At 43.1% G+C, this 13691-nt stretch overlaps 1 protein-coding gene across 1 annotated transcript in view; it reads right to left on the bottom strand.

The window, feature by feature from the left end:
- The window catches only part of SACM1L (SAC1 like phosphatidylinositide phosphatase), a 281982-nt gene that overhangs the window by 120302 nt on the left and 147989 nt on the right, over positions 1-13691 (bottom strand). Inside the window, exon 11 of the mRNA XM_073630675.1 lies at positions 10958-11026. Within this exon, the coding sequence (XP_073486776.1) occupies positions 10958-11026 (69 nt within the window). The remainder of the gene's footprint in view (positions 1-10957; positions 11027-13691) is intronic.

The raw sequence follows: 13691 nt of genomic DNA, 5'->3' as shown, positions 1-13691 counted from the left end.
ACTGGTGACCCCACAATAGGGATAAAACTTTTTCACAGAAGAGAGTTTAATAAGACTCGTGACCACTCATTACAATTAGAAGAAAAGAGGTTTAACCTTAAACTCCGTAGAGGGTTCTTTACTGTAAGAGCGGCAAGGATGTGGAATTCCCTTCCACAGGCGGTGGTCTCAGTGGGGAGCATTGATAGCTTCAAGAAACTATTAACCACCTGAATGACCGCAACATACAGGGATATACAATGTAATACTGACACATAATCACACACATAGGTTGGACTTGATGGACTTGTGTCTTTTTTCAACCTCACCTACTATGTAACTATGTAACTATGTAGGAGTGAAATAAAAAATGTGGGCCCTTAAAAAGCCTGAAGGCGGTGCTTGGTTTTCGGGGTCCTGTACGTGGCTAGGCTCCCAAAAAGTCTCACACATGTGGTATCCCCATACTCAGGAGATCCAACAATGTATTTTGGGGTGTAATTTCACATATGCCCATGGCATGTTTGAGCAATATATCATTTAGTGACAACTTTCTGTAAAAAAAAAAAAAAATAAATAAATAAAGAAAAAACATTCCAGAAACTTGTGGCAAAATATAAAATATTCCATGGACTCAACATGCCTCTCAGCAAATAGCTTAAAGTGACCTCTTTCCAAAATGGGGTCATTTGGGGGGGTTTGTGCTATCTTGACATTTTCATGGCTTCCGTAATTGTGATAGGTAGTGAGGAAATGAAATCACCATTTTACGCCATTAGAAAGCCTGAAGGCGATGATTGGTTTTTGGGGTCCTGTAAGTGGCTAGGCTCCCAAAAAGTCCCACACATGTGGTATCCCCATACTCAGGAGAAGCAGCAGAATGTATTTTGGGTTGTAATTCCATATATGCCCATGGCATATTTGAGCAATATATCATTTAGTGACAACTTTGTGCAAAAAAAAGAAAAAAATTGTCTTTTTCCTGCAACTTGTGTCAAAATATAAAATATTACATGGACTCGCATGCCTCTGGAACTGTCCTGGCATTTTATGCAGAACATTTAGAAGCTTATGTCACACATTACCCACTCTTCTAACCACTTCTAAGACAAAGCCCTTTGTGACACTTTTTGTTTACATGAAAAAACAAAAAAAAGTGTAAGAAAGTTACTTTGAACCCCCAAACATTATATATTTTTTAAAGCAAAGGCCCTACAGAATAAAATAGTGGGTGTTGCATTTTTTTTTTCCACACAGTATTTGCGCAGCGATTTTTCAAACGCATTTTTTTTTTTTTTTTTTGAAAAAACACACTTTTTTAATTTTAATGCACTATACTGCCCAAATGTTTGATGAAATAAAAAAAAGATGATCTTAGGCCGAGTACATGGATACCAAACATGACATGCTTTAAAATTGCGCACAAATGTGCAGCGGCGACAAACTACATACATTTTTAAAAGCTTTTAAAAGCCTTTACAGGTTACCACTTTAGATTTACAGAGGAGGTCTACTGCTAAAATTACTGCCCTCGATCTGACCTTCATGGTGATACCTCACATGCATGATGCAATTGCTGTTTACATATGACGCCAGACCGACGCTTGCATTCGCCTTTGTGCGAGAGCGGGGGGGGGGGGGGGGACCGGGGTGCTTTTTTTTTTTTTTTTTTTAATTATTTATTTTGCTTTTAAACTGTTCCTTTATTTTTTTATTTTATCATTTTTTTATTGTTATCTTAGGGAATGCAAATATCCCCTATGATAGCAATAGGTAGTGACAGGTACTCTTTTTGAAAAAATTGGGCTCTATTAGACCCTAGATCTCCCCTCTGCCCTCAAAGCATCTGACCACACCAAGATCGGTGTGATAAAATGCTTTCCCAATTGCGCTGTTTATATCCGGCAAAATCAAAGTCATGAAATGCTCGTAGCTTCTAGTTTCTTAGGCCATAGAGATGATTGGAGCCGTTCTGGTCTCTGATCAGCTCTATGAATAGCTGGCGGAACCACCGGTTGCATTCTCAGGTTCCCTGTTGGGACAGGAGAGCCATAGAAAACCATGGAAGACGGTGGTGGTGGGGGGGGGAACATTCTCTCCCACTGCTTGTAAAAGCAGTCTAGAGGCTAATTAGCCGCCAGGATTGCTTTTACATGAAAGCTGACCGCTGGCTGAAAAGAATGATACCAAGATAATACCTAAACCCGCAGGCATCAATCTGGTATAACCACTCAAAGTCCAGCAACATACCAGTACGTTGCTGGTCCTTGTTAGGCATATTTTGCAATCTTTTTTTTTCATACAGCCTGTGGGCTGAACGAAAAAAAGAGATTGATCGGTGGGTATGCCCACCATTAGAATACCTACCGTCATCCACCCACTTCTAATGATGGGCATACATACACCATTTTGTTTTTAACTGTGGTGGCGAAATCGACTCCTACAGCGATGGAGTCACGGCTTTATGTATCGTGGGAGCAAACGCTGTTGCTGTCAAGATAAATAAATCCGCGCTGCAACTGAATGGCATACCTGCTAAGCAAATGATGGTTAACAATAAAACAAAGTAACATTACAGCATAACAGTAAGACATACCATACCTACAAGGCAAATACAAAAAAAAATTGTAAAAAATGAAACGTTTTTAACGCAATCTGTGCCTAAAATATATATATGCCGAACTTTTGGGGCATCCGCCCCAAAAGTTAGGAGAAAATCGCTCCTCCACCCCTGCTGCCCCCATGCTTCGGCATATATGCTCTTTTTTTGCTCTTTTTTAACTGTGGTGGTGAAATCACCTCCTACAGCGCTGGGTCATGGCTTTATGTATCGTGGGAGCAAGCGCCGTTGCTGTCAAGATAAATAAATTCGCGCTGCAGCTGAATGGCTTACCTGAAAACAAAAAAATGGTTAACAATAAAACACAGCAAACTGTAAAGTATAAAAAAAAATTACATACCTGAAAAGCAAACATGATAAAACATAATAACAATAAAACATTGCAGAATAGAATACAGTAAAAAAGAGCAAAACAATAGAGAGAATAGAGAGAGAGAGAGAACAATAAAATGACAACTATTTTTGGTTTTTTATCTATTATTTTTTTTTTTTTTTACACTTTTATTTGTAACTGTAACGGTTCGGTTCTCTCAAAATGCGATGGCATCTTGGGAGACCATGTGAAAGTGTGTCCTATTCTGTGCAGTCCTGTACCCTACGCTAAAACTCCACTAGTGTATGGTAGAGTTCAAAACATTCACCAATGCAAAGACCAGGATTGTCAGGACAGGAGGGATAATAATAGCGTGTGTCACGCCTATATCCGCGCTTGCTACAGACACGACATCTTCTTTGGGGGGCTTGTTGGGTAGAGGTACTAGGGAGGACATAAGGAAAATGCCTCTCTTGCAGCCAGCTTACTGCATTTGGGTTGAGATCGTGAGGTGAAGCACCGTCTGGAAACAAAAGGGCTCTGACGATCTCTTCCTGGAATTTAAGGAAGGATCCAGTCCGTCCTGAAGCTCTGTATAGCACATAAGCGTTCAGCAAAGCCAATTGAATTAAGTATGCAGACACTTTTTTATACCAGCGTCTGGCCTTACGGGCAACTAGGTACGGCGCCAACAACTGGTCGCTGAGGTCCACCCCTCCCATATTTTGGTTATATTCATGGACACAGAGGGGTTTCTCCACAACACCAGTCACCGTAGGAATTTGGAACGTCGTGTCTGCGTGAAGGGAGGACAGAAGGAAAACATTCTTATTATCCCTCCACTTCACAGCGAGCAAATTATTACACTTCAAGCAGGCTCTCTCCCCCAGCCTAAGACGGGAATCTACAAGCCTCTGGGGTAAGCCCCGGCGATTAGATCGCAATGTGCCACATGCGCCAATCTGATGCTGAAACAAGTGACTAAAAAGTGGCACGCTCGTGTAATAATTGTCCACATACAAATGGTACCCCTTTTCAAATAAGGGTGACACCAAGTCCTACACAATTTTGCCAGTGCCCCCTATGTAATCTGGGCAGTTATCCGGCTCTACGTGACTGTCTCTTCCCTCATAAACTATAAAACTATATGTATAGCCTATGGCCCTGTCACAGAGCTTATACATCTTGACCCCATATTTGGCACGCTAGCTGGGAAGATACTGCTTGAAAGACAAGCGGCCAGAAAATGTAATCAGGGACTCATCAATGCAGAAAACAAAAAATATAACTGAACTGCGCTAATCAGAAATTAAAATGTTATATATTGAAACATATGTGAATGACATCCCGTATACCAAGAAGGCAAATAACTAAAGTGATATAAAAATTGAAAGATCTTAAATAATCCAAAATGGGTGACAAAATGAGGCTAATGGTGATAAATAAAAGAAAGTCCCAAAGAACCCAGTTGATATCCGATATTGATTGTGGAAAAGCTCCTCAAATGACACCAAGTGACAAATCCACCACCAAAAGCAATATGCGCTTACCAGAGGCAAGCTACAAAACAGCTTGTACATCTAAAGATATCTGATCAATAGAAGCGTCCTGGTCTGAATGTGTCGTTGTGCGGAGCCAGGACATTTGCGGCCGCCGTCTCCTATGTCTTCGGGGACCGTAACGCTGTCCCCGCACAAAGGAGCGCCGGTGACCATTACATCTCACAGGATTAAACTCCGACGACCTCTGTCAGGAAATGCTGCCAGTTCCATAGCTCCAAACAAGTCCTCCACCTGCTTTCACCAGAAAACTTCCACTCGTTTTTCTCTACTAGTCCGGCCTGGAACGCAAGCTTAGCAAAGTCTACAGACAGACGGCGGCTATGCACCTTCACGTCTTCCCGGAGCCTAAATCCTACTCTCCTTCTTCCACACACCGAGGCATACCGTCATCCACAACCGCTTAGTTCCACCCCTTAGGGGTGGAACTAAGCGGTTGTGGATGACGGTATGCCTCGGTGTGTGGAAGAAGGAGAGTAGGATTTAGGGGTGGTACTAAGGGGTAGGGGTGGTACTAAGCGGTTGTGGATGACGGTATGCCTCGGTGTGTGAAAGTTACGCCCATAAGGAGGGATAGGCCCAGAAAGGTCTTAAATTCAGGAAACTGTAATTGGTTTCCAATCTCTGGCAAGGGAGGACAACTGGGGATTAGCGGCGATGAACTGACCAGCATACAAATTACTTTGGTCCACAATAGATCTATAGAGATCTTCCGTGAAAAACAGCAAATAAAAATCAAGTGACGAAAAAAATCAACTGTTTCCACCTGAATTCCAGGTAGGCCAGTGAATGGGGGAAGTACGGGTGCTGCAGAAGTGGTGGGCTCCCAATTAGGATTGGCAAATTCTGCAGGAAAGACACTATGGGCACGACGGGCCTGTCTTTGTCTTCTTGGTGGCAGTGGGACACTACTCGTGCTTGCCACCTTGGCAGCTTGAACTGCTGTCGTCTACAGGATCGTATTCTGAGCCTGAATCTGACAGATAAGCGACTTCTTCTTCGTTATCTGTCATGCTCAGAAACGTGTAGGCCTCTTCACCTTCGATTTGCCATTTTGGGCTCTAAATTTACTGGTACAGTAGTAAGATTCACAGCAAAAAAACGTCCTAGACTGTCAGCAACTGTATCAAACGCTACCAAAAAAACTGTTAGCGATCGCAGGGATCAGGCCTGACTCTGCGAACGCTGCAGTTATGTGTTTAGTGTTTTGTAAGCGACAGTGATCGATTGATACTGCACTTGGGTAGGCTGGGCTGGGCGGAGGGGCAAAAGGTATCTGGGCTGATCCCGCTAAAACTGCATTTTTGGGAACTCTAAACTGCTGGGGACGCTAGTATAGATCTGATCAGATCAGATATTGATCCGTTCAGACACTATACCACTAAGGGCTGTGTATGCTGTGTGCGTGGGTGTTAGCGCTACTGGCACTAAATGATGCTATCTGGGGCGACGCAGACCCTAAAACCTAACTGATATCACCCGCAGAGCGATCAGGGGGTTAAACCTTTATTGGGTAATAAATGGCAGGTGCCCTGATGCTATAAAAAACAACCTAACTAACCAGTGTCACCCGAAACACTTATACAGTGATCACTGGTGACAGGGGGTGAAAGGGTTAACTAGGAGGTTAAAACCTTTATTAGGTAATATATGGGGGTACCTGACGCTATAAAAACTTGACGGTGAACCTAAATAGCTAACTAGCGTCACCTGTGACACTTATACGGTGATCACTAGTGACAGGGGGTAAAAGGGTTAACTAGGGGGCAATCAGGGTGTTAAAACCTTTATTAGGTAGTATACGGGGGTACCTGACGCTATAAAAACCTGAAGGTGAACCTAAATAACTAACAGGCTAACTAGCGTCACCCGCGACACTAATACCGCAATCAGAAAAAAGATCGCTTAGTGACACTGGCGACAGGGGGTTAACTAGGGGGTGATCAAGGGGTTAAACCTTTATTAGGGGGGTTCCCTAGACCTAAAGGGGCCTACCACTAACAGCCCTAACACTTATAACAGCCTCAAAATGACACCAATGCAGTGATCAATAAAAAAATTAAAACTGCTATTGGTGTCACTGTGACAGGGGGTGAAGGGGGGTGACAGAGGGTGCAGGGGGTGATTTGTGTGCCTACTTGTACTGGTGTTAGCATGTTGTTGGTGTAACTCACAGTGAGGTCTTCTCTCCTCGGGCTTCAGAACGAAAAGGCTTCACGAGGAGAGATGACATCACTTCCTCTGCTTCTGTTTACAGTTTCAGAAGCAGAGGAAGCTTCTCATTCGTCAGGAGCGATCGTTAGGGAGACACCATGAATCAGTGGCTTCCCCCTCAGGACGGATCGCTGCTGGAATGATGCCGACCGCCTCGGGCACCGGGGGGAAGCGCGATCGAGCGGAGTAACGTACAGGTACGTTACCTCTGCCTACACTTGCCATTCTGCCGAAGTATATCAGAGTGAGGCTATCGGCAAGTGGTTAAAGTGGAACTAAACTTAAATAATATGAGCAGTAAAGATGTGGAACTTCTTTCTACAGTTCATGGTGTCAGTGGGGAGTGTAGAAAAATGTAAAAGCTTGAAAAAGTGTGTCTCTCAGTAAACACAATGTACAGAGATACACAATGTACAGAGATACAGTATCTCACAAAAGTGAGTACACCCCTCACATTTTTTGTAAACATTTTATTATATCTTTTCATGTGACAACACTGAAGAAATGACACTTTGCTACAATGTAAAGTAGTGAGTATACAGCTTGTATAACAGTGTAAATTTGCTGCCCCTTCAAAATAACTCAACACACAGCCATTAATGTCTAAACCGCTAGCAACAAAAGTGACTACACCCCTAAGTGAAAATGTCCAAATTGGGGCCAAAGCATCAACATTTTGTGTAGCCATCATTATTTTCCAGCACTGCCTTAACCCTCTTGGGCATAGAGTTCACTAGAGCTGCACAGGCTGCCACTGAAGTCCTCTTCCACTCCTCCGTGAATACATCATGGAGCTGGTGGATGTTAAAGACCTTGCGCTCCCCCACCTTCTGTTTGAGGATGACCCACAGATGCTCAATAGGGTTTAGGTCTGGAGACATGCCATCACCTTTACCGTCAGTTTCTTTAGCAAGGCAGTGGTCATCTTGGAGGTGTATTTGGGGTCATTATGTTGGAATACTGCCCTGCAGCCCAGTCTCCGAGGGGAGGGGATCATGTTCTGCTTCAGTATGTCAAAGTACATGTTGGCATTCATGGTTCCCCCAATGAACTGTAGCTCCCCAGTGCCAGCAGCACACATACAGCCCCAGACCATGACACTCCCACCAACATGCTCTACTGTAGGCAAGACACACTTGTCTTTGTACTCCTCACCCAGTTGCCACCACAAAGGCTTGACACCATCTGAACCAAATAAGTTTATCTTGGTCTCATCAGACCACAGGACATGGTTCCAGTAATCCATGTCCTTAGTCTGCTTGTCCTCAGCAAACTGTTTGCATGCTTTCTTGTGCATCATCTTTAGAAGAGGCTTCCTTCTGGGACGACAGCCACGCAGACCAATGTTATGCAGCATGTGGCGTATGGTCTGAGCACTGACAGGCTGACCCCCCACCCTTTCAACCTCTGCAGCAATGCCGGCAGCACTCATACATCTGTTTCCCAAAGACAACCTCTGGATATGACGAAGAGCACGTGCATTCAACTTCTTTGGTGGACCATAGCGAGACCTCTTCTGAGTGGAACCTGTCCTGCTAAACCGCTGTATGGTTTTGGCCACCATGCTGCAGCTCAGTTTCAGGGTCTTGGCAATCTTCTTATAGCCTAGGCCAGTGATAGCGAACCTTGGCACCCCAGATGTTTTGGAACTACATTTCCCATAATGCTCATGCACTCTGCAGTGTAGTGGAGCATCATGGAAAATGTAGTTCCAAAACATCTGGGGTGCCAAGGTTCGCCATCACTGGACTAGGCCATCTTTACGTAGAGCAACAATTCTTTTTTTCAGATCCTCAGAGAATTCTTTGCCATGAGGTGCCATGTTGAACTTCCAAAGACCAGTATGAAAGAGTGAGAGCGATAACACCAAATTTAACACACCTGCTCCCCCATTCACACCTGAGACCTTGTAACACTAACGAGTCACATGACAACGGGGAGGAAAAATGGCTAATTGGGCCCAAATTGGACATTTTCACTTAGGTGGTGCAGTCACTTTTGTTGCCAGCGGTTTAGACATTAATGGCTGTGTGTTGAGTTATTTTGAGGGGGCAGCAAATTTACAATGATATACAAGCTGTACACTCGCTACTTTACATTGTAGTAAAGTGTCATTTCTTCAGTGTTGTCACATGAAAAGATATAATAAAATATTTATAACATTGTGAGGTGTGTACTCACTTTTGTGAGATACTGTATGTAAACTGGTAGCGACACACACACACATATATATACATACAGATTGAGCTGGATGGACCAATGTCTTTATTTTAATCTTACAAACTATGTAACTAAATGCAACTTAGGCAGGCCATACACGGTTCTAATCGAGTAAAGGCAGGCTGAATGTAAAGTTGATTGGTCGTTCAACTTGGGTACAACCCGCATGCCGGGTATTATCTGCGATTATCACTAGCGGCTCCTATAGCCACTAGCAATAACAACTTTCTTCTCCCGGTGGGGATGACTTTCCCCGCCCTTACCCCGCCGGGAGAAGACAATGGCCTGGCAGGAGGGATTCCTACATCAACATCCATAGTTGCAGGAAAGAAATTTGCTTAGTGTACGGCCGGCTTCAGTAACCTACACATTCAATCACAGCATACAACCAGCATCTGAGAACAGTCAGAACACAATGTTACTGTGGCTGCTCATGCACCTCTAACAGCTACTGTATATACTCAAGTATAAGTCGACCAGAATATATGCCGAGGCACCTAATTTTACCACAAAAAACTGGGAAAACATAATTGACTCAAGTATAAGCCGAGGGTGGGAAGATGCAGCAGCTACCGGTAAACAATGCCCATCTGCAGCCACACTGTGCCCAGTTGCAGACGTACCTTTTAATACTAAAACAGCGTATCTCCTGCTGTGTAATGCATTCTGTTCAGCTGTCCATTGAAACAAAGCCCACCCTGCCGCCTCCTCATCCGTCCGTGATAAAGGAACACTGATACGATGCTGGGAAACTGTATCAGTGTTCCGCCTATCACAGACGAGGAGGAGGCAGGACGGGCTTTGTATCAATGGATGGCTGAAAAGAATGCATTACACAGCGGGAGACACACGCTGTTTTAGTAATAAAAAGTACGGCTCACTCGAGTATAAGCCGAGGGGGAGTTTTTCAGCCTAAAAAATGGTCTGAAAAACTCGGCTTATGCTCGAGTATATACGGTAATAGAGTCTCCCAACCCCTCCTACTGTAGGGGAAGCTGCCCCCCGCTGGGAGAAGACAGTGATTATTGCTAGTGGCTATAACAGCCGCTTGCAAGAATCGCATTTAAAACCTGGCAGGCTGGTTGTACCCAAATTAATCAATCGATCAACTTGGTTACATTCAGCCTGCCCATACATGGTTCGAATCTTCGAACCATCTATGGTCGGCTTAACTTAAATGACAACATCAAGTTTTCAAGAGCCCTTAACTCACAGCACTCTAATTTAGAAATATACAAAAGACCCGAGCTATCTCAAAATTTTGTAATTTTAATTTACTTTTGTTTGATGGAGTCAAAAAACTCATTTTTCTTACCAGCTGTGAGAACAAATTGGCAGCTGCCTAAAGCTGGTCATAGGTAGATCGAAATTCAGCTGGCTTAGCAGGGACAGACAAATTTCAAACCATTTGTGGCTACTCCATCCAATTCACTTGTGCGTATGAGGGAATCCAATTGTTTTTTTTTTTTTTCAATCACACGCTGGCTGATCGAAAAAAAAGCAAATCATCAAATCATCTATGGCCAGCTTTATTATTGTGCAGTCTTTCAAACAAAGAATGTTATCAAACTTGCAATAGGTTTAAGGCCGGCCAGAGACTGGCACAATTTTCATTATGTTGTCATTCTTGGGCTAGGATCTGATTTCCCCATCCACACATTTGAGGAGCTATTGTATTTTAACAACAGGGAGACTTTCCCATCGCCAAAATACACTGATCAGTGTTGTATGTAGTTGTACAGAAGTCGATTGGTAGATTGAATTCTGTACAACCACAGGGGCCATACATGAGTTGAAATTCGGTAGGTCCCTGCTGAACTGCCAAGTTTCAATCTTGCATTGCCGGCTTAAGACCAGGAAATAAATGCAGTTCCTGGGTGATCCTGGAGAGAAAGGAAGATGCAAAGATTATGTGATTTCTTTGAAAGCTATTCTCTACTTCCCCCTTGTGCACACTTCATGTTTTATTCCCTGACATATTCATGTTACTAATTAATTATAAGCAAATCCACATAAAGCACACATGCATTAAGTATAATAAGAAAGGCATACCAAGTTAACGATAACTTGTTTTCCATAACTAATTATCTGCGAGTCAAAATGTCGCTGAAATCCATCCATCTGCAGATGAAACAAACTCTGTGTTAAATAAGAGAAATGACAGCTATAGCTAAAATAAATAATTATGTTGTGTAATTTCATTATCTGAGACTGCATTCACACTATAGTGTTGCATAAACTTGCAAAACTGTGCGTGTTTTTACGCTACACTCATAGTGAAGCTCATTTATTTCAAAAGGTCTGTCCTATGCGCGAGAAACCTGATGAATCAGCTCATGCACCTTTTTGGGCTTTGAGCATTTTTTTGCATTAAAAAAATGTGCCTGTTTTGTCGCATTTGGTGTGCAATTAACAAAGAATGGCCCTGGAAACGCGACACACATTTTTTGCGTGTTTCCTAAACACTATAGTGTGAATGCAGCCTTAGGCAGGTTGTTAAGCAACCCACAGGTTATGTTAGTAATCATATCTTGCTGCTTTGTGTGCTGGGTTTAACGCCCCCTTATGATCATCTTCATGGTGTTCATACAGTGTCTATACAAAACTATTTGCCCCTTGAAAATGATCACGTTTTATTGTGAAAGAACACTGAATCACAGATTAATCCGTGTGGATCCTCCTGAGCGCTGGTTCACCATTTTGGAGCTCCCACCTGTTGATTTTCATCCCCTTTGGGGTCTGGCTGAACCTTCTCCATGCAAATTTGCACTCAGGTAATTACATGAGCTTGACATACACTTGTGGATTGCTTTAGAAGGCGGCTATAATGTTGTGTGTATATTTTTTTGTTTCTAGAGATTTTAAGTTCTTCTAATAAGCTTCTGATGAAGTGGATTAGGTCCAAAGAAACACATTGAGTTTGCAGAAAAAAAAAAAATCAACTGATCTATAGTGCTCAGGCATAATGTTGGATAAGCTTACACACCCCAACCGGGACAATTTTGAGCAATAAGATCCATGCATGTCGAACAAGACTTTTTAGTGAAGTAAAAATGTTTGCTACTGTTTTTGTAATAAACGTTATATTTATTTTTAACTACCATTTTTGGGTTGTGCCTTTAAGGACCCGCTTACTTATGGGTATCCAATTCTATCAAATCATAGATGATTTTGTTTTCGCTGTGTCACGAGCGATCACGGGTGCCCGGCAGTCATTGAGCCCGTCGGGCACTCGCATCGGCTCCAGGGGCGAGCAGCGGGCGCACGCCCCTAGTGGCCACAGGGCGAAGCAACGTAAAATAACATTGTTTCGCCTAGCCGTGCCATTCTGCCGCAGTGAAACTGCGGCGCCTGGACGGCAAGTGGTTAAAGCATGTTATACAGCACAGTGCTTGTGCTGTATCTTTTGGCCTCCTGTATCACCTAAAAACCTGGCTGATCCTGCCTGGCTATACCCTCCCCCCTCCCCCCCCCCCCCCCCTGTACACTCACCATGATATATCATGGCTGCTGAGCCCTGACACCATGGTCAGAGTACGTGCCTCCGTCATCCGCAGCCCTGCTCTCCTGTGTCTCCTCTGTCTTCCTCCCCCCTCCCCTCTGCTCCTGCTGCTCTCATATCTGCTACTAAATCCTGTAATCCCCTCTGCACCATAATAAGAAGTGTCCCTGTGGCATGTAAAAAAAAAATCTGCCAGGTTGTACCTATATGAGCGCGGCTCCTGGCGCTTAGCTGTCTGCTCTCTCTCTCTCTCTCCTCTCTTTGCCTCCTCCACAGCTGACGCCAGCGGGAGGGCTCAGCCCCGCCCACTAGAGCTGTGAGCCCGAGAGAGAAAGACAGTCAGCTGAGAGCCGGGAGCCATGCTCATATAGGTACAATTTGGCAGATTTTTTACATAACAAAGGCACACTTATTATAATGGTACAGAGAGGATGGGAGGATTTAGTAGAAGTGGGTTAACAACCACTTTAACTGCACACCAAGGGCATATTCAGTGGCTTAAAGTTTTTACTGTATCCTTCCCCTAATTTGTGCCGTTCAATCATTTTTCTCGCTGGATTTGCTTGAAGTGTTTTTTTTTTGTTTTTATGGTGTAGTTTATGCCACATGCTGAATTGCCAGAAACATGGTACTTCAAGATACATGTGTAGTTACACTAAATACATCATTTATACTAAATTCACTGGAAGCCTCTTGACTACGAGCAGATGATCTGTATTTAACCAATTATGTGACTCTGGAAAATAATAGGCTGCACTGGTGATGATTTATGTGTGATGTTAAAGAGCAGGTGAAAACTTATTCAGTCAAGTTATTGTTTTTTTGTATTGTAATTAATTTGGATCACTTTCCAGGTATTTGTTTTTACTTTGACATAAAAAAATATATCTTCTATAATCAGTATTAAAGAACAATAGAGAGACATCTTCAGAATTCTAGTTCCTTTGCTCTCATTCTTCTACTTTGGATTCAGTGATGTGTTATTCGCTGACCTGGAACAAATACATACTGTAGATAAGTATTTGACACATTTTTGACACTTATTTACAGCATGCTTGTTGCATGACTTGACTGAGACATACTGAAATCAGACAGCCAGGCATGTAGCATTTTCATACAGAAGCCTGCAAAAGGGTCCACATATTTCTCTTGTGGCACAGTAACTTTAAAATACACTCCGATTCAAAGTTTTAGGGCAAAAAAGCATGAACATTTCCAAATGGTGAATACTCTTTATGTATACTGTATTGTTTGTTGTCACTGTGCTTGCTTGGGTTTCCTCAA

Source organism: Aquarana catesbeiana, linkage group LG05 (genome assembly GCF_042186555.1).
Source record: "Aquarana catesbeiana isolate 2022-GZ linkage group LG05, ASM4218655v1, whole genome shotgun sequence".
Taxonomy (NCBI): domain Eukaryota; kingdom Metazoa; phylum Chordata; class Amphibia; order Anura; family Ranidae; genus Aquarana; species Aquarana catesbeiana.
Note: the sequence above shows the minus strand (reverse complement) of the source record. Positions and strands in the feature narration are given on the sequence as shown.